Genomic DNA, 20901 nt, shown 5'->3' on the forward strand with positions numbered 1-20901 from the left:
GCATGTTTATCTTCTAATGAAAGGTTTCTGTTGGTGGCTCGTGACTACCCTTCCGAGAGGCACAAATTCAAAGTGCGTTCGGATTGTCATTTGTGTTGCTCGTGTTTTCAAAATGTGTGTTTGTTGGGTCATTGCATTTAAAGCAACACCATGTAATTTTTCAACCTTCATAATAAATTTTCAAGACCCTTGTGATAGTACATCGACTTTAAATAGGTTGAATGACATGTCTACCATAGCTTTTACTCGTACTTTAAAACTTAGGATTTCGGGTAGTAACCAGAGCAAAAAAAAAAAACTAAAAAAATTTGACTGCTTTACGGCATACGTCACTTCCTCCACACAATTTTTTTTAAAGTGAATTTTGCTGGAGGCTACTTCAAGAGTGTAGAGAGCATCTTCTATTGTGTGACTCTGTGGGACCGTGATAATGTCATGGACCTATGACACGGGCAACCCGGGTTCGATTCTCCTTTAAGGCAATTTTTATATAAACTCACGATCTTGATTCGTACATAAATGCAATCTTCTTTATAAATGACGGCGATTATCTTGCATATAGTTCCCTGTTTTCAGATGCTGCATTCACGTGTTCACGTATTTACCTTTCTTTTACTGTCTATGGTATTTACATTACAATCCAGGATGCTATAGCAGTCAAACTTGCTCAAACTCACACAGTGTAAAACCAAACCCTATTCATTCACCAATCAGATCCGAGCGTTTCTCTCTTCCTCATTTGCTGCGTTCCGCTGTCACTCACGTGACGTATTACAAAGCGGCAGACCTAAACACATCGGTTTCCTTGGATTTGGAGCGACAATTTTCACACAAAAGAGTGGTAAAACGAGCGCCATTGCGGAAAATCCTGGTGGCGAGGGAGAGAGGGACGATGCAACAATATTTGTTTCGAAAAAGGCAAGGAAATACTTCTGGTCGTTTCTCAATTGGAAGGCTGCAGCCTCTGGAGGCCAAAACGTCATCAAGCCTGGTTTATTAAGGTAAACTGAGCATTACATTCGCAAGTCATAAGCATACTGCAACAATTTACGATTAACTAAGTATAATAATCAACTTTATAATTGTTAATATTCTGAAATAAGACAGTCTTGATGCAACTTAGAAATAAGACATCCGGAGGCTGCAACCTTCAGATTGAAAAATGGCTTCTGCCACGAGTTCCTCATCAGAAAGTTGTAACATGACTGCGTTTCTCCCTGATGCCTCAAAATGTTGATCGTTTAGCGTTTTAAAGGTTTAGTTTTTAGTTAAGTTTTAAGGTTGGCCAGTTCTTTTCCTTTGCGACAATGCTGTGGCGCTTGTGGCCTCTAGGGGCGCTAGGTGTGAAAAATACATGTCTAGCGCGCCCTAGTGGCCAAAAAGTTCTGCGGTGTGCCTTCAAAAGGTACAGGCATGAAAAATCGTGGCATTTCGGACATGCTATAATGAATGATCTGTGGGGTATTTTGAGCTAAAACTTCACAGACACATTCTAGGCACACCTGAAACGTATATTACATTGGGCGTAATATGTGCCCTTTATTATAGTAACGTTTGTTTGTTAAAGAGCACCTATTTCATTGCTAATAATCAATGTTATTTTGTGTATTTGGTATAATACAATGCGTTTGCGTTTTTTATGGTTAAAAACACATTATTTTTCACATACCGCACATTTTTGTAGCTCCAGATTTCCTTGTCTTCCCAAACGCACAGATTTTGTACAAAACTGTCCCTGATTGGCCAGCTAATCTGTGTGTTGTGATTGGTCAAAATATTTCTGACATCAGCCGGAAATGATTCGCTCACAATGCAATGCTAACAGGAGTTAACTTACAGGCTTTGATTCAGAAGTGGGAGGAATTATGATAATGTCGCTCTTGTTTACATCACAAATCCCAGGAAGTAAACTGTTGCCTACAATCCGTGTGTTTGTTGTAGTCCAAGAAAAGAGATTTACGTTGTAGATCATAACTCACATCATCATTTATTTTGGGGTTTGTACCTTTTGCATATCGTTAACATAAACTAATACACACTTAAGGCCGTTTCACATGGTACGCTGCAACCGCGAGTGTTTAGTTCTTTTTCGATAGGAGACGTGCGGAAAGCGGCAAAACAGGGGCGGTTACAGAGGGCAAGCGGAGTTGGTCCACACGCCTTGCTCGTGCACCCAAAATCCTTTTCCTTCTCCGGACATGGTACTTCATGACAGGCACCGTTGAAGATAAACATATTTGCACTAAATGCTGCACAAAACGCTTCCAATACAAGAGAAAAGCTGAAGCCGCGCGGCGATTTTGCCACTTACCGCGTACCGTGTTAAACGGCCATTACACACCAAAGAAAATGTAAAATCGTAAAACCGACCATTGATGCTCTTTAATAAAATGTTCATGTTTAGTTACATTTAAAAAATATTTAGTCTTTAGTCTTGCTTATTTAAACTGAGATTTGTCCTGGAAATTCAGCACAAGCCGTTTAGCAATTTATCCTCTGAAAATATGCAAATTTAACAGAATGCAAACAATACGCTCACCACAAGTCTACCACTGGGGTTTGGCTTGTTTTTAAATGCAGAGATGTTTAAAGGTTTTTCTTACATCGAGTCTTTGATGGAGCTCTCCTTTGGTCTCCTCGTCCTCTCTCATGTTTTCGGGAACGCTGTTATAATCACGCTGCCATGCGCTTACAAACTCCTGCTTTAGATCAGGCTTGAGTAGATGCTGTCTGAAGTTCTCTCTGACACACAAACACACACATATATCTCATAACACTGCAAATCACGAAGACCTGTATCAGAGCAGGTCTATACTGGTTTAAGAATCGGTTCAGATGTGTTTCATACTAATGCTCACCTCACACTGGCGTGTATATTTAAATGCTGTACTCTTACCGGATGTCGTAAAGATAGTGAATGATGAGCTTGCGTTCACCACGAAGGTTCTGCATCACCATTTTGACATTAGTCACATATGAAGCGCACACATTCTCCCAGTACGGCACAAGATACTCTGGGATCTCCTACAAACACCAGAAATACACAAAATCAGACTTAACCTTAAAATGATCGTATCATAAATTTTTCTACATTTATAAAGTGTGATCAGATTTTTACAGTAACATTGTTATCATTCTTGATGTTCAATGACTACAGCCAAGGCTCATAGTATACCAGAATGGTTGTAGTGTAGATGTCTTTCAGAGCTGTATGATGTGAGGTATTAAATAAAAATAAACAAACTCTTATTTAATTTATCTGTCCATGAATGTGTGTCATGGGTGTATCTTTGCCTGAGGTAAGGATTCATCCACATAGACCCGTTCGGCAGATCTTGGGGTCACTGGTGAAGGCCCAGAAGATCTGGGACTTTCTTCACGAGTGTGTTTAGATGAAGTGGACATTTTTCTGGAACGACTTGTAGCCGATACTGTTAAGAAGGGGTAAAAGCACATTAGGGGTTAACTATAAACAGAAGCTTAAACAGCATGAATCAATCCAATTATCAAGATCTGCAACATCTACCTTGTTTAATCGAGTCCATGGTGTCTTTCAAAATCGTCTCCACGTTCGTGAAAAGAAGATCCTCATCCGTTTCTGCAGGGACCTTCACTAGAATATTCTGCTTTGCACCAAACCATTTCTCAAGTTTTGACCAAGTGTCATGAAAGCCATTAATTCTGTTTACAAAGAAATATTCATCAAAAGTTTTCCGGTCAAAGTGACATCAACCTATAAGAAAAAACTAAACTATGTATCAAAACGTGTTAGCTATAAAAACTGACCTTATAATTTACTTTTCAAATATCAAACACAACTGCTTGATACCGACAGATTAGATTCAATAGATTGCTTTTATCGGCAGATACCGATTATAGGCCGATATATCGGTGCATACCTATTTGATAGCCAGCAAATTTCTGCTTTTTTCACTTTAATCTTAATGTTCTGTAAGCGAATACACTGCAAAAATGACCTTCTTATTTAGTATTTTTGCAGGGTTGCCAAATCTCACGCTCTCATGCTCAAAAAAGAAATCTCACGCTAAAATAGACATTCTTCTCCGCTGTATTTTTTTCACTCGTTTAGCTTCTTGCGCCACCACACAGACCGATCTGCATGTGACGTCTTAGCACCGCGAGACCGATTCAACAGTAAATGACTCAGTATACATTTAAATCGATCTCGCAGTCGTGTGATGTCACAAGCCAACAGGTCTGCGCTGCGCCCCATAAAGTAAGAAAAAGTCAAATTGACTCCCAGATGACGAATCAAATCAAAGACAGAGGTGCAACTCAAAGGAGGACAGCTGCGCGATTCCTCAGAGTGAAAGTGCAAGAAAGATGTAAGTAATTAAACACTGACTATTATACAGCTGTTTAATGATTAGATTCACAGCCTTGAACTTGTAAATCCGACGCATCGTGCGCGGCAACGCTTAAATAAGCCCATGTTCGTATTTTGGCTTAAACGGACAAATTCACATAACATTTGTGAATGTAGCTGTCTTAATGAGTATCATGGTAAACAACAAATTATGTCTTAACCGAATGTAAACATTTTATTGCATTCTGTCTAAAGCCTGCCTAATAAACACTATCCATTTTGAAGTCATTAAAGTTAAACAAAAGAAGAGAAAATCACTCACTTGTCTTGTCTGTAACTTCTGTAACTTTGTAAAAAAAGGATTAATCCATATTTACTTTTAAATAAATTACTTTTTTTGCCAAAAAATCTTAGTGTTGAGCTCTTCTATTGAAGTAAGTTTAAGGTTTATTATGGAATTTAGATTTCCTGAACAACTTTTACTAAAATTACTTCTTCATTAACAGACAGTTAATCAAATGTGAGAAGTTTAAAATGCAGCCTTGCATTATATCTTAAAGCAGGTAAGCTCAAAGATGATTATTATAAACATGTGAATATTAGCCAAAGCAAAATTCTTATGACAGACAGGAGGCTAATGGACCATTTAAGGGCCCAATATATAGTAATTTCCTGAATATAAGCACCATGCATTGTTTTATTCACCGTGTTTTATGCGAACAAAAAACAAAACCATGTATTAACCTCATCTGTGTATTAACCTCAGTTTACTAGCACAACCTATTGAATCAGATCATGAGTTGATGATAAAGTAGAATAAATGCAATGCCATGTATAGTCCTCACTCATGCATTAACCTCATAGATTATGACCTTATAATCAACCATACTTGATTCAGGGGAGCTTGATGAACTTTCAGCTCTCTTTCAGCAAAGCCCTGATCATAACAATCACATAATAAATCAAATAGTCAAAGTAACATTTAACAAAAAGAAACTTGCCAGAAACACAAAGAAACGTATCAAAACAAAAACATCAAACATTTGGAAATTAATGTAGTCGGTGTAGGTTTAGATGTTAAGAGGCTTCTGGTGTCCACCGGCCAAAATTTCCAGTAGGCCGCTGCATGCGCATGTTTAGGGAGAAATCTCACTCCAGACAAATCACCAAAGTTGGCAACCCTGATTTTTGTCTTGTTTTAAGTACAAGTATCTAAAAATTCTTACATCAAGATGCATTTTCTTGATAAGCAAAATAACCTTCGAAAATAGGTCTAGTTTTAAGACAAAAAATATCAAATTTAAGTGAATTTGTGCATAAAACAAGCAAAAAATGGGCTAAGCAAATTTTTCTTGAATTTAGTGTTAAAGAAAAAATGTTCAAGATTTTTTTGCTTACCCCATTGGCAGATTTTTTTTGCGTCTTTTATGCACAAAATCACTTAAATTTAATATTTTTGGTCTAAAAACTAGACTTATTTTAATCTTAATTTAAGAATTTTTAGATATTTTTACTGAAAACAAGACAAAATACTAAGATTTTCTTTCCTTAAAAATCTTTTTTTGCAGTGTACAAACAAAAAAATCTTAACTTTTTCATAAACACTTGATTTAACTTAATTGTTGCTTGTTTTAAGCACAAATTCACTTACATTTGATATTTTTCGTCTAAAAACTTGTATTCTTCATCATTTTGCTCATCAAGAAAATACATCTTGATTTAAAAAAAAATTATATTTGTACTACAAACAAGACAAAAATATTAAGAAAGTCTTCTTTTTCAGTGTATTTACACACCTGTGCTGTATCTGATCTCTTTCTAGACTTTTATAAGTGGAGATGGATGCTGGATCGCATGTGTCGAGAGCTGTCAGACTCTTTTGTTCCTCCAGAACATCGTGTTCCTGGTCTCTGCTTTCTTCCTTCACTAATAAGTCAAGAGAAAATTATTATATATAACCTCTGGTAGAGGACAGTGATGGCAATGCCATTGAAAAGATCACACAAAACACATTATGGGGTTAATTTACAATTTGGCATTTAGCAGATACTTTTATCCCAAGCGACTTACAAAGATTAGGAAACAATAACGCGATTTGCTTATACCAAGGTACAAGTTGGTACAGTTAGTTTTTAATTTTTATAAATATAGAATTTGAAATGCAGTCTATGCAATCATTTTCTTTTATTATCAGCTTGGTCTGTGTCTCTCTCAAGGGTTTGTCTTCTACCTAGGACATCTTCCCCACAGGGTTTTCTCCTACCACTAGGGAGTCAGCTGACTATCAGCTTAACTTAAGACTTTCTTCTATACATTAAATCATTAATACTCCGCTCACTAGTACAGCTTAATTTACCTGCTGTATTTCACTACTTTTGCTGTCCTATGATTTTTCTGTTTATTAATGTAAACAATTGAGCAATTGTGAAAAGCGCTATATAAATAATTGAATATTAAACTAACTAATGATCTGAAATTAATACTTAATAGTTCAGTCTGTATTAACTCACCAGCTTGTGAGAAAGCTCGCTCTATAACCTGTTCATCTGAAACATCTAGCAGTACAACTAGATCAAGAGCTGGAGATGTTTGTGGTGAATCTTCAGGAGTCTTCTTGTCTACATGTGTATTTTGTTGAGTCTCATCCGGTTCTGCTCCAGTTAGAGCTTTCTCCAACATCACAGCTTGAGTGATGTTCACGGGGAACCCATCAAGAACCCAACCACTGTCTGCAGGGACGTCCCTACAGAACACAGCAGGATGAAATCAGGATGGATTTTCTTGGAATAAACTACATCGGGGATCATTAAAGGTTCAGCTAGTTTTCAGGCGCAAGTGAAACAAATTTGTTTACCTGATAGCATCTACCATGATGTCCACGAGTATCTGATCAGGAACCGCTTTACCTGTCCTAAGAACTTTCTCTATTGCAGCTCCACGCTGTGCTTTCAAAGACCACTGGAAAACAAACCATAACACATCACCCAACATATCAAATACACCGAACACAAGGAGCAAAAAGTAAGGGATAGTTCACCAAAAATCGTTTACTCACTCTCAAGTTATTCCAACTTTTATAAATGTCTTTTCTTCGCTGAATACAAATAAAGAGAGTTTGATGAATGTTTGTAAGCAAACAGATCTGGGGCACCATTGACTTACATCAGGGATGGGCAACTTCGGTCCTGGAGGGCCGGTGTCCTGCAGAGTTTAGCTCCAACTATAATTAAACACACCTGAAGCAGCCAATTAAGGTCTTACTAGGCATACTAGAAACTTTTAGGCAGGTGCGCTGAGGCAGGTTGGAGCTATTATTGAAGTGAATGGTGCCCCAGATTTGTTTGGTTTTAAAAATGTATCAAAATATCTTCATTCGTATTCAGCAGAACAAAGAAATGTATACAGGTTTGGAACAACTTGATAGTAAGTAAATGATGACATAATTGCCATTTTTTGGTGAACTATCCCTTTAAAAGTTTCATCAGATAACAACAAATCATAAGTAATTCTGTTTTAAAAAATAATTTTGATTTTGTACAGTAAACTTTCTTGACCTCTGCCTCCATCTGGTCTTCACCCGTGTTCTGTTTTTCCTGTTGATAGGCTGTGAGGACGTCCTGGATTAAAGTGTTGGCCGACAGCACACGAACGCCAAGAACTGATATAGAAAGACAGACCAAATTAATTAAATAAAAAAAAATAAAAAAATATGAATCCTAAACTAAATGTAAATGTTTCTTGTTCAGGATGGGCATGCTCTCATTTTACAGAGCGTTTCATTAGATACATTTTAGTTTTTTTTTTGTTTTACAATACAGTTTATGTAAAGCTCCTACGGCTGCTGATCCTGGTAAGGCAGGCGGTTTTTCCCGTGCAGGTTTTTCCTAATACACACGCTCTGATTGTGAATCGAGGGAACAGAGGAGGAGGAGTGTTGGTAATGGGTGGCTTTATCATGCTCTGCATACGCTTCAACACATGATCCAGAATATCATTATTCAGGGGAGGGGCTTGACTTTCCCCCTCTTCAGGCCAAACCCATTCACCCTTCATTCCCTAAGTTGACAAACAAACAAAGACACAGTCAAACATAAACTCCCACATCAAAGATGAAGTATATATACTGTTTATCAACTACCATAACTCAATATTAGCTTACCAGATACTCATCGTAGTCTTGATCATTGAGTATTTGAAGCTTCTGCAGTTCAATGATCTGTTCTGGTGTGGGTTCTGCAGGAACGGGTTCCACACCGGCCGCCTCATACAGAGGTTTCCCACTGAGGAACATCTCCATCCACTCCCTCATCATCTTCCTCGGTATCAGACTGACCAGAGGAGAAAGAACAACAGATGCTGAAGGCATGAAAACAATGCAAATATATACATTCCTAGTTCAAATCTTGGTTTAAAGGCGGGGTGCATGATCTCTGAAAGTCAATGTTGACATTTAAAATCACCTAAACAAACAGACCTTCTTTTGATAGACCCGCCCCACACATACGCAAACCCGGCAACGATGTTGATTGATTAGTAGACACACCCCTTACTGCTAATTGGCTACAATTGTGTTTTGGTACTTTGGCCGACTCCCTTTTCTAAAGTTTTTTTCAAAAATCATGCAACCCGCCTTTAATTATTCATATTTTAATTATTATTTTTCATATAGGATGTATCTTAGAGTACATACAACCCTGTGGGAAAAAATGGCTTTTAGTACTCTAAACTGGTTAAAGAAGGGCTACTGGCACATGCTGGTCAAACCAATTATTGCTTTGATGGGTGATCAGCCAAAACCAGCATGTGAATGACCTAAACACACCTCATGGGTCTCTCTCCGGCAAAAGTAGATGTTTGTACACCTCATGTCTTATTATCTAAAAGCTCATTTAGTCAGTGAAATTATTTAAGGGGGGGGGGGTCTAAAACTATTTCATGCATTCTGAATTATACACACAGTTATAAAGTTGGATTCCTTGTGCTAAACATGGTTAAAAAAACATTTGGACGTATGTCAGAGTATTTCTGTGTCTAATGCACTTTGTCTGGGTTTGCGTCCAAGTTTCTGAAAGTTTTTTTCGACTATGAATCTGTTGCGTAACGAGTCCCGGGAGTACGGTGGAAGTCCTTATATGGGCATTTTTACCGGAACAGCGCACGTACACACCAACCAAGAGCTGACATGAAATCAGCCTCGCCAAAAAAGTGTGTTGTTGTTTGTGAGGGAAATTTCAAGATTGTTCAGCTTTCCAAAGAATCCAGCAATAAAGGATCAATAGGTATAGGTTGTTTATCCGGGGAGAAGCGGAGTTGTGGTTGTTTGTTTAACACGTAATTTTGTTGAAATGCACTGCAGATAAATTACTTTCTTAATTAGTATTTTTGTCTTGTTTTCAGTAAAAATATCTAAAAATTCTTAAATTAAGATGCTTTCTCTTGATGAGAAAATGTAAGTGATTTTGTGCATAAAACAAGCAAAAAAATCTGCCAATGGGGTAAGCTAATTTTTCTTGAATTTTTCTCAAATTTAGTGTTTAAAGGACAAGTTCGGTATTTTAGACTTAAAGCCCGGTTTTCAGATTGTTTATGGTCAAATAGAATGGTTTTGACTGAAATTTCGACATTTTCGGCTGCCCTGAGAATTTTCACGTGTTTGTGTTTCAGCTCAGACCTCTACAATGGGTTTAATGGTGCACTGGAACAATCCTTCCTAAAATGCATTAAACTTTCGTTTACAAAGACGTGAAACTCACCGAGTGGTCAGGGGTGTTCACTGGTATGCTCACACAAAAATCGCTCCAAAAGACGCATTCCAACAGGTTTTATCGTAGTTTTTACTAACTCCATTGACATGTATTAGACGTCCTGTGAGGTACGGTATTACTCCGCTCCGGGAACTTTGTTTCTATTCTTGCAATTGGCAAAGGCGGATTAGCGCCACCACCTGGGCTGGAGTGTTTATTATTCAAGCTCTAAGCGGAAGAATGTACGGGTGTGAGGCGTTTGTAAAAATAGGTCCACAAGTTAACAACGAATGCTAAAACAGCTGTTGGAAAGCATCTTTTGCAGCGATTTTTGTGTGAGCATATCAGTGAACACCCCTGACCACTCGGTGAGTTTCACGTCTTTGTAAACAAAAGTTTAATGCATTTTAGGAAGGATTGTTCCAGTGCACCATTAAACCCATTGTAGAGGTCTGAGCTGAAATACAAACACGCGAAAATTCTCAGGGCAGCCGAAAATGTCGAAATTTCAGTCAAAACCATTCTATTTGACCATAAACAATCTGAAAACAGGGCTTTAAGTCTAAAATACCGAACTTGTCCTTTAAGAAAAAATTTCAAGATTTTTTTGCTTACCCCATTGACAGATTTTTTTGTACTAAGAATTTTTTTTAAATAATGTTCTTAGTATTTTTGTCTCGTTTTCAGTAAAAATATCCAAAAATTCTCAAATTAAGATGCTTTTTTGATGAGCAAAACGACCCAAGAAAATTTTTTAGACCAAAAATATCAAATTTAAGTGATTTTGTGCATAAAACAAGCAAAAAAATCTGCCAATGGGGTAAGCAGAAAATCTTGATTTTTTTTTTAAACACTAAATGCAAGAAAAATTCAAGAAAAATTTGCTTACCCCATTGGCAGATTTTTTTGCTTGTTATATGCACAAAATCATTTAAATTTGATATTTTTGGTCTAAAAACCAGACTTATTTTCTTGGATCGTTTTGCTTATCAAGAAAATGCATCTTAATTTAAGATTTTTTTAGATATTTTTTACTGAAAACAAGACAAAAATACTAAGATTATTTTTTCTTGAAAATAATTTTTTGCAGTGTAGCATTTAGACAAAATAAATAAACTTTACAGTGCAAAAAATTATTTTCAAGAAAAAAAATCTTAGCATTTTTGTCTTGTTTTCAGTAAAAATATCAAAAATTCTCAAATTAAGATGAACAAAACGACCCAAGAACATAAGTCTAGTTTTTAGACAAAAAATGTCAAATTTATGTGATTTTGTGCATAAAACAATCAAAAATGGGGTAAGCAAATTTTTTTTATTTATCTGGAATTTAGTGTTTAAGAAAAATGTCCAAGATTTTTTGCTTATCCCATTGGCAGATTTTTTTGCTTGTTTTATGCACAAAATCAATTACATTTGATATTTTTGGACTAAAAACTAGACTTATTTTCTTGGGTCGTTTTGCTCATCAAGAAAAAGCATCTTAATTTAATTTAATTTTTAGATATTTTTACTGAAAACAAGACAAAAATGCTAAGAAATTGTTTTCTTGAAAATCCTTTTTTGCAGTGTAAGTAGTACTTAAAACAGTGCTTAAAACAAGCAAAAAAAACTGCCAATGGAATAAGAAAAGTTAACTTTTTCATAAACACTTAGTTCAAGCACAAATTTGCTTAAATTTTATATATTTTTTTGTCTATAAACTTTGTATTTTCCCATGTTATTTTTCTCATCAAGAAAATACATTTTAATTTAAGAATTTTTACATATTTTAAGTCAGAAAGTCATTTTTTGCAGTGTGGGGCGGTCCCAACCAGGTCATGAGTTGCAGGCGGTAAGTAAAAGCGTATAAGTAATTGCATATAATGTAAACGACACAAACTTGTGAATCATTAGCTATCCAGAGAGAGTGGGATAATGTTTGTGTGTATTGCTTCCTCTTGTCTCGCTCCGCCGGGGTTACACCTCCTGGAGCTCCGTTTTTTTTCTGTAACTAGCGGTAGAGCTGATCTGTCTTTTATAAATCCGATAAAATTAAAGACTCTTGGGATATATGAAGAATGCAATACTACTATATAGGTATGAGATTTTACAGCGTGTGTTATGTGACATTTAAAATCAGACACTATTTGTTCATCAGGGTGATCAGGACATAAATACTTGTCTGTGAGGAGTCGATATTCTCCAACTTTGGTGGCCAGATCAACAATCTGTCCCAGAATTCCTCTGCAGACGTCTAAGCGTTTGCGATAGCGGGCGTGTGCGCGTTCAGCAGCGAGGCGCTTGTTTCGCTCATGTTCAATCCTAATCTCCTCGCTGCGCTCCAGACGCTCCTGCCGTGCCAGAACCTGAAGTGCAACAGAAACTATCTCAGATACTTCATGGACCACTCCTTCATAACATGACATTAGTTTTTGGTATTTTTGTGCATGCTCTTTTACTGCTTCTCTATCCAGGGCTTCTTGGAAGTCTCGAAGTCTTCGTTCCTGATATTGTGTCTCCTGGAAGATGCGGTTTTGACGCAGTACTTCTTTTTGCTGTTTGATTTGCATGAGCTGGACGGCGATCCTCTTCTCATGCTGCGTCTGACGCATCAATCGATTCACCATCTGTTCTTCTCGTAATGCCTCCTGTAGAAACAACATCATCAGTTTTGGAAAAAAGCAAAAGATGGAATGCAACGGAGAGGTAAGACAGTAAAAAAGTAATGCGGAGAGTCCTCTCATGACCTGGTGAGCTTCATGGGCTTTGAGTTGCTCCATCAGGGCGCGTCGTCTGCGCATTTCTCGCTGCTCTCGCGCAGCCGTGTCCTCCGTTAGACGCAGGCGGATGTCTTCGATGTATTCTCTGTTCCACTGTTCCTTCTCATCTGCATTCATTGGTTGAGTCACATGACTGCATATAAATACAAGTCTGTTACATTTCAAAGCAATATTGAAATATTACCCAAATATTTACCAATATTACAATTAAAGGAATATTCAATAAAGAAATAAAAAATACACTTTTATAATAAATAATTTTGATAATTTACTCCCATGTCATCCATACCAAACCCCCAAGGTGACATTGGAGTAAAAAAATCCAAAGTTTAGTTTTATGTGCTCACGTAAAACTTTCACTTGCAGAATTTTTTTTAAAGTTTAGTTTTGCGTGCTCACATAAAACTTTTTTTGAGGAAAACATTCCAGGATTTTTTTTTCCATATAGTGGACTTTAGTGGACCTCAACAGTTTACAGTTTCAATGCAGCTTCAAAGGGCTCCAAATGGGGCTGTTTACACTTGGTATTAAGATGTGTTTTCATCGATCGGATCACAAGTGGACGAGAGAGACACATTACGTTTACACCTGGTTTTAAAAACCCGTCTCTTTTGCCCACTTTCGACCGCATCTGTCCTGAATACTGTGAGGGGACGGTCCGTGAGACGGTGGGTGAGTCTCTCTGCTGTCATTCAAAGGCGAGCGGCAGTAATGATGAGTTTATATGGACGCAAACTTATATTATGTCGGAGCCCGCTGCTTGTTTAGCAAGTATACATGCTGCACAGTGTTTTGTACGTTTATATGTTGGAGCTTTCTCTGAATTTTCAGCGCAATTGATGAAATAGGATCGCACAACTTTCACGCTTTCAAAATGAAACTACGGAGAACACCCGCAGTAGTTTTATCAATGAAAGACTAAAAAATAGCGCTGTTCACCGTATGTTCACGCCAGAAGTCAAAAAAGGACGTAAAATTAGTGTTTAATACCTCAGATGAGATAAATGGGCGGAGAGAAGGCGGTCGCGTGTGGCTGTTCGAACACATTCAACCACATATGCGTTCCGCAACTCCAAAGCGATCCGATCGAAAGTGGTTTCGACTACCTCTGGATGTGGTTGAAAGTGGTCGAAAGTGGACGCGTTCAAAACGTTTTGAACACCGTTTACACCTGGCATTAACGTCATCCACTTGTGATCAGATCGACGAAAACGCATGTTAATGCCAAGTGTAAACAGCCTCAATGATCCCAACCAGGCATAAGGGTCTTATCTACCGAAACAATTATAATTTTTGTCAAAGAAAAATTAACTTTTTAAATTCTCGGCCGGCGTGAACTTACGTATTAAATAATCACGTCGAAAGGTCACACGTCACGTGTGACCTTTCGACGTGATTATTTAATGCGAAACTAGCGCTCCAGTTTTTACAAGTGTGGAGAAAGAGAAGTGTTCAGACGTTGTTGTATGTGGAATGATACAAATTAATGATTTTGTTCTGCCCTCATAATGGGAAAAAAACAAGAGTGAAACTACAGAAAGGAGATGTAAATACAATAGAACTACTTAGTTATCTCCAAAAACATAACACTAACATGAATTCATTGTATATAGTTCTAAAATAGCTGAAATTTCACATTACTTTATCACAAACTTACAGACAATGCTTTCTACAGAGGATCAATGCTGCTTCAAGCTCCTTCTGTGTTGTTCTACATTTGATTGATGCAATTAACTGAATTTAACTGTCCATCATTAACTTTGTTTTTTAAAGAAAGCTACTATGTATTAGTATTGGAATCAATAGCAAATATTAAACATTATTACACGGCTCTCTGGAATGCTTGATTCTGATTGGTCAGTTGAGACATTTGCAGGTTCGTTCTTTTCAAATAATAACCGCTCCAAAGTAATAACGCATAGCCGGTACTACTTGTACGATTTAAATCGCTCCGCGCCAATAAAGATTACTGTTTGGCGCCATCTTGTGACAAACACTGGACAACCACAACATTTTGACATTAATTTTAACATGTACGGAAAAAACAAAACATTTAAACAGTGGATAGAAGAACGAACAACGACAAGACACAGAGAGCTTACTGAGACTGAACTTGACAAAATAGAGCATGACAGCTACGAAGCCAACACACAAAAAAATACAGAATGGGCATTAAAACTTCTCAAAGACTGGCTAAAAGAGAAAAAAATGGAGACAGACAAGTATGAAGCAGAGGATCTTAATAAGGTATTACGATCATTTTATGCATCTGTGCAAAGTTTCGCGGAAGGATAAAAATGTTAATTTAAAACAAATATGCCAATAAAATGTTTCAAATTCATATTTATGTCCATTTTTTTTCTAATGTGGCAAGTAGCCGTGTAATAAGCGGGATAATGTAGAGGCAGCCGGTAGTTATCGGGAAATAAGCCCCTTCAGTGTGATACAAGACCCTCCGTTTCGCGTCGGGTCCTGATCACACTGTCGGGGCTTATTTCCCGATAACTACAGGCTGCCTCTACATTATCCCTTACCTAAAGCCGCTCTATGCATTTTCGGCGTTTTTGTCAAACAGCGACCCCTAGAGTCGCTGGAGAATACTTACAACTGTCGTAATTTCCCACTCTAGTACTCCGAAGATAATGACCAGGTAATGTTTCACAATTTCATACAAATATTAGGCTACTGCATAGTCTACTAAACTACAGATGATGGTAATAGGATAATAAGAAGTTTATTCCAAGTGTAGAGTAGGCATATAATAATAAAGTACTGCGTTTGCTAGCTTATAACCTTTTTACATGATTGCAGCTAAATCACAAGTAAACATTACAAAATGTCATGACAAAGTTAATTGTGTATGTTGCATTATTTCATAACATTGTTCGTTATAATGTCACTATACATGATTATTGCTATTTATCATAATAGTTTGCAAATTGTGCATGTTTACACTAACCTCTAGGCTTATTTATGTCCTGATAATTATGTGAGATATTGACAACTGTTGTCATGATAATCGCATGACATACTACAAGCAAGCGCAACAACATACAACATAGACCGCAAACAAGTTTACAAATAAGAGATTTACTTACTAGTCCATCAACAAGATCGCCAGATCAGCATCCCATCCAGTGCTGTCTTTTAGCTCACGCCAACGAGTAAAAGCCTGACCGAGTGGGACTCTTGTCCGGTTCCTAACGCGGTCATATTCTCTTTTCCTTTTCCTACTCTCTTCCGAACGCGCTTTCTTAACTTTTAAATCATTTAGCCTCACATCTCAAATTTGTGCGTGCAGATGCTGTTATAGGCTTCATTCGACTTCATGTAGCGCTGCAAGAACCGTTAGCCGGATGACGTCAAAGTGCCGTCTCGCGGTACTTTGACGTCATCTGGCGGTCGGTTCTTGCAGTGCACACGAAGTCGAACAAGCCTAACGTATGTGACGTCATTGTGTAAACCAAGTCGTGATTCTCGCGAGATTTGTCAGGGGCGGTTCTCTCAAGCTTGCATTGCTGGTTTTGCTAGCGCCGTCCTCCCCGAGCTTCAACAGGAAGATGATTCGCCCTACTATGACTTTGTTTACCACCAAAATAACTTTGAAGCTGTTATATTAAGGTAAAATAACTGCATAGTGTGTCTTTAATGAATGATCCAGAACAGATTTTGTGTCAGTTTATTGTTTAAAATGGTCCGCACGTGTGTATTTCACATTTGTAACAGGTGACCTTTTGACGTGATAATGCAATACGTAAGGTCGCGCTGGAGCATCACATGGCTAGTGCAAGACGAGAAGTTGGGGTTTAAAAAGACTTTTTTTGGCAATGACAAACGTTTCGCTAGATAAGATCCTTATGCCTTCTTTAGGATCGTTTAGAGCCCTTTGAAGCTGCATTGAAACTGTAAACCATTAAGTTCCAAAAAACTTAATTTTTTCTTGACTGAGGAAATAAAGACATAAACATCTTGGATGACATGGGGGTTAGTAAATTATCTGGATTTTTTTATAGAAGTGGAGTAATCCTTTAATAATAGACTCTACTAATAAGGGCGTCTGCCACTGTTTTATGTCTTTGTGCACAATGTAAACATACCTGTAGAGTAAAGCGCCATCTCTATCAGGGGAAATCACTTTCTGGTTCTGCTCAAACTGGGCTAAATCACGGCGAACATGCTGAAAAGCGTGTAAGGAGTGTAAGGAGCTACAGTATCTCTATTCACATCTTTAAGAAATACTCTGGTTGGTGTAATCCAGGTTGGCTCAGTCATATAAAACCAAGTGTTTTGCTTAAATAAAACAAGTTAAAGCTGAAAACAGTTTACCTGAACCTCCTGTTGTTTGCGAACCTGCTGGTGTTTCTGCAGACCTCTGGATGAACGAGCGTGTGGAGGCTTTGGGATCTGAACCACAGCCGATTTAATCTGGATCATCATCTCCTGCTGCTGTCTGCGCATCTGCCGGTGCTAACAAACATCACAACCGTCTCAACATCTCAACGTACTAAATCACAAGCTAACAATCAGTACAGGACATTCAGATGGAGTCAGAACATTTACAATTTTTTTTTGAGAAAATCTTAGATATCTAAATACTGGAAAACGTACTTGTTAAAGGAGACATTTCACAAGAGTTTTTTTAAGATCCCAAATAAATCCTTGGTGTCTCCAGAGTACGTCTGTGAAGTTTAAGCTCAAAATATCATATATATAATTTATTATAGCATGTTAAAACTGCCACTTTGTAGGGTGTGTCCTTTTAAATGCAATTGAGCAGATATCTGCACTAAATGGCAGTGCCGTGATTGGATAGTGCAGATTAAGAGGCGGTATTATCCCCTTCTGACATCACAAGGGGAGCCAAATGTCAATGACCTTTTGTTTCACATGCTTGCAGAGAATAGTTTTCCAAAACTAAGTTACTGGGTTGATCTTTTTCACATTTTCTAGGTTAATAGAAGGACTGGGGACCCAATTATAGCACTTAAACATGGAAAAAGTCAGATTTTCATGATATGTTCCCTTTAAGGGTGTTTTTTCTTGTGGTATAATACAGTAGTACAAGTAATTACCTTTTCAATGTCCTTCAATCTTCTCTCCTCCTGCTGTCTGATTCGCTCTTTTTCCTGCAGGAGTTCATTCATGACCGACTGATGGTACACGTCCTGCCCTTTTTTATGAAAACGTTTTGCGATCTGCTGCATCTTCAGATCCGTTTCACGCTTCACCACTGTCTTCAAACGCTGTGGGATATATAGTTGGTACAGTAGATGCAGTAACCAGACAGAGTTGCAGGCCCACAAAAAAACACTCTTTAAAAAAAGATGCCACACAATGCCAAACCATTTTCGATCATAACCCAGGCATGAAGGTCTTATCTAGTGAAAACGATCGTCATTTTCACCCCCCACCCCCAAAAAAAATTACTTTTTAAGGACAACCTCTTGTCTTGCACTAGCCGTGTGACCTTACATATTGCGTAATCACGTCAAAAGATCATGCAGTACATATGTGAAACACACATTTTTGGCGAAAATGACGATCGTTTTGTTAGATAAGACCCTTATGCCTCAGTTGGGATCGTTTAGAGTCATTTGAAGCTGAAATTTTTAACTGCATTGAAACTGTAAACTGTTGAGGTCCACTAAAGTCCACTATGTGAAGAAAAATCCTGAAATGTTTTCCTAAAAAAACTTAATTTATTTTCGACTGAACAAAAAAAAAAAAACATAAACATCTTGGATGACATGGGGGTGATAATCAGATTTTTTTATTAAAGTGGAGTAATCCTTTAAGAGTTCCTATGTTAATGTTTCTATGTTTTTACCAAAACTAGATCTTTTATGGCATCTTTGTGGCATTGTAACAATTGAACTATTTTCATATGGTGCCACTAGTGGCACAAGACCTTGACCTCTGACCTTCTATGACTTGTTTGAATTTGTAATGTAACATCACCTCCGTATAGATGTGCTTTTCTACACGGTGTAACCGAGCTTTGGCCGCGGGCTGCATGACCTCAATGGCAGTGGCGGTGAGTCCTGACCTCTTCTTCTTCTCCAGTACAATGTAAAGCTGGTAGAGAAGATGTGGTGCTGCCCCCTGCTTGCCCTCCATGATGGATTTGGCCATGGTGAGGTCAAAGTGAACACCCAAGAGCTGCAACGTGTGCTTGATACGGGTGAAGTTGTTGAGCTTTGCCTTCTCCGTACTGTGGAAGATCACGGGCCAAAGGAAACAAAAAATTAAGCAAGTTGCATAGGGCCCTTACACCACTAGGGGGCCCCGCCCTTTATCTCAAAATAATTTGAATAGCATTATACCAAATCAAAATAATTATTATCTTTGATGTAAACAAGATGCTATAATTTGAAACACTCAGATTTAAAAAAAAATTAATAACAAAATGCAATATGTGACATGACGCAGGAGAGTGATGTGCTAAGCATGCGCATATCATATGCCCACTTTTCGTCTGAAGCAGAAAAAAAATGCAGAAGACGTGAAGCAAGGGAACATGAGAGGTATGTGTTTGTAATATTTTTAAGTCTTGTTAGTATTGCCAAACAAAGCAGTGTAATATTTTCAAAATAATACTCTAATACAAATACAAATTGTTTTGTTTGCCCTTTAAGATAAGTATTTTTCAGTAATTAATTAATGAATGCCATTAAATATAGTAAACCACATTTATGCACTTTAATGTGTTTGTCTTTTAGCTTGTTTGGGTTTGGTAAATGGGTAATTTTTTAACTCTTACTGTATTACATTATATTTAGGGATGCACCGATACCGATACCGGCCTCGATACCACATTTTCTAAAGTACTCGTACTCGTTAAAAGTCCCCCAATACCAGGGATCGATACCACGGTCTGAGAAATGTCTATGTTTGAGCGGTGTGTAAGGGGTTAATGCCTCGTGTTGTCCAAAGAGGCAGAGTTTACAACAAACTGGAAAACTAGTCCCTTGTTTTTTTGTTAAATTATATGACTAAAGCTGTAACCTGTAAATTTAAATCATGTTTTTTATTAAGTACTCGGTATCGGTATTGGCCAGAGCCGGCCTTAAGCATCTGGTGGCCCGTTTCAATAACTAATAGGAGGCCCTACCCACATAAAACATAAGCATAATAGAGCAAAAAGCAAGGATTCCTGTTGGTTTGCATCAATGGTATATTATTTTATTACGTGCACTTTTAGCTTAGGCAGCTCAAAAGAAATGATCCAACCTTATTTAATTACAACTATACAATTATAGTTGCCTCGCCCTTTCATGGACGCTAAATTCTCTGCTTAATTGATTTGCGCAGTATATTTTCAGCTGTCTGGGCTGACTTTAAAAAAAAACATCTCAAACATCCCCTCAACTTGAATTATTTAACAAAAGCAAACAAGACAAGTGTCTGACTGACACTGAACCGAACTTATAAATAAGGATGGGCTCCGCGTTTTTTCAGCACCGTAGACAGCTCACCTGGCGGCGAGCGTAGATTTCACCTAAACCTTATTAGAAATCCACCTTTCTGTGTTTGGGTGCTGAGAATTCCCTGATGCGTTTATCTTTGTCCAGCGATTTTGTCACCTCGTGCTCAATAAAAATCTGAACGAGAGCTGACGGCATCTATGTTCAATAGGCTATTATAAAAACAGTTTACATTGTTATGCGGGAGCAAAACAAAAATAGACGATTTCCAAGCCACTGTAAAAAAAAAAATCACCCCTCATTTATCTAAAGTTCTTGGTCATTATGTTCATTTAATGGAACATTGTGTGGATGTTGCGTTAGAGGAAAATGCCGTCATGCACAAAATATATTAAAGGCAGTCAGTAAATGCACACAGATGTTATACACATATTTTAAATACAATTAAATACTGCATTAAGGTTAGTATAAAATCCAATAATATTATTTAAAAAAAAAACCATTGAAATCAGTCCCTAAAATAATGTATTATTAAAAACCTGGAATCGCACTTGCACAGACAAGCCTGATGAGAGAGAGCATGGTCGAATTCAAAACTGCGTTTTTGCGCCCTTGAAGGTCACTTCGGGAAGGGAGCCGCTTAAACT

At 37.6% G+C, this 20901-nt stretch overlaps 1 protein-coding gene across 1 annotated transcript in view; it reads right to left on the reverse strand.

Moving 5' to 3' along the window:
• spef2 (sperm flagellar 2) overlaps positions 1 to 20901 on the reverse strand; it is a 37413-nt gene that overhangs the window by 14584 nt on the left and 1928 nt on the right. The window contains exons 3-19 of the mRNA XM_065251000.1: positions 18789 to 19041; positions 17903 to 18073; positions 17157 to 17297; positions 16928 to 17007; positions 12798 to 12963; positions 12510 to 12698; positions 12229 to 12416; positions 8487 to 8655; positions 8164 to 8383; positions 7882 to 7985; positions 7182 to 7285; positions 6838 to 7070; positions 6124 to 6253; positions 3527 to 3681; positions 3295 to 3431; positions 2897 to 3024; positions 2604 to 2742 (exon numbers count right to left, since the gene is read on the reverse strand). Of these exons, the coding sequence (XP_065107072.1) occupies positions 2604 to 2742; positions 2897 to 3024; positions 3295 to 3431; positions 3527 to 3681; positions 6124 to 6253; positions 6838 to 7070; positions 7182 to 7285; positions 7882 to 7985; positions 8164 to 8383; positions 8487 to 8655; positions 12229 to 12416; positions 12510 to 12698; positions 12798 to 12963; positions 16928 to 17007; positions 17157 to 17297; positions 17903 to 18073; positions 18789 to 19041 (2707 nt within the window). The remainder of the gene's footprint in view (positions 1 to 2603; positions 2743 to 2896; positions 3025 to 3294; positions 3432 to 3526; positions 3682 to 6123; positions 6254 to 6837; positions 7071 to 7181; positions 7286 to 7881; positions 7986 to 8163; positions 8384 to 8486; positions 8656 to 12228; positions 12417 to 12509; positions 12699 to 12797; positions 12964 to 16927; positions 17008 to 17156; positions 17298 to 17902; positions 18074 to 18788; positions 19042 to 20901) is intronic.

The sequence above is a fragment of the Paramisgurnus dabryanus genome, chromosome 5 (genome assembly GCF_030506205.2).
Source record: "Paramisgurnus dabryanus chromosome 5, PD_genome_1.1, whole genome shotgun sequence".
Taxonomy (NCBI): Eukaryota; Metazoa; Chordata; class Actinopteri; order Cypriniformes; family Cobitidae; genus Paramisgurnus; species Paramisgurnus dabryanus.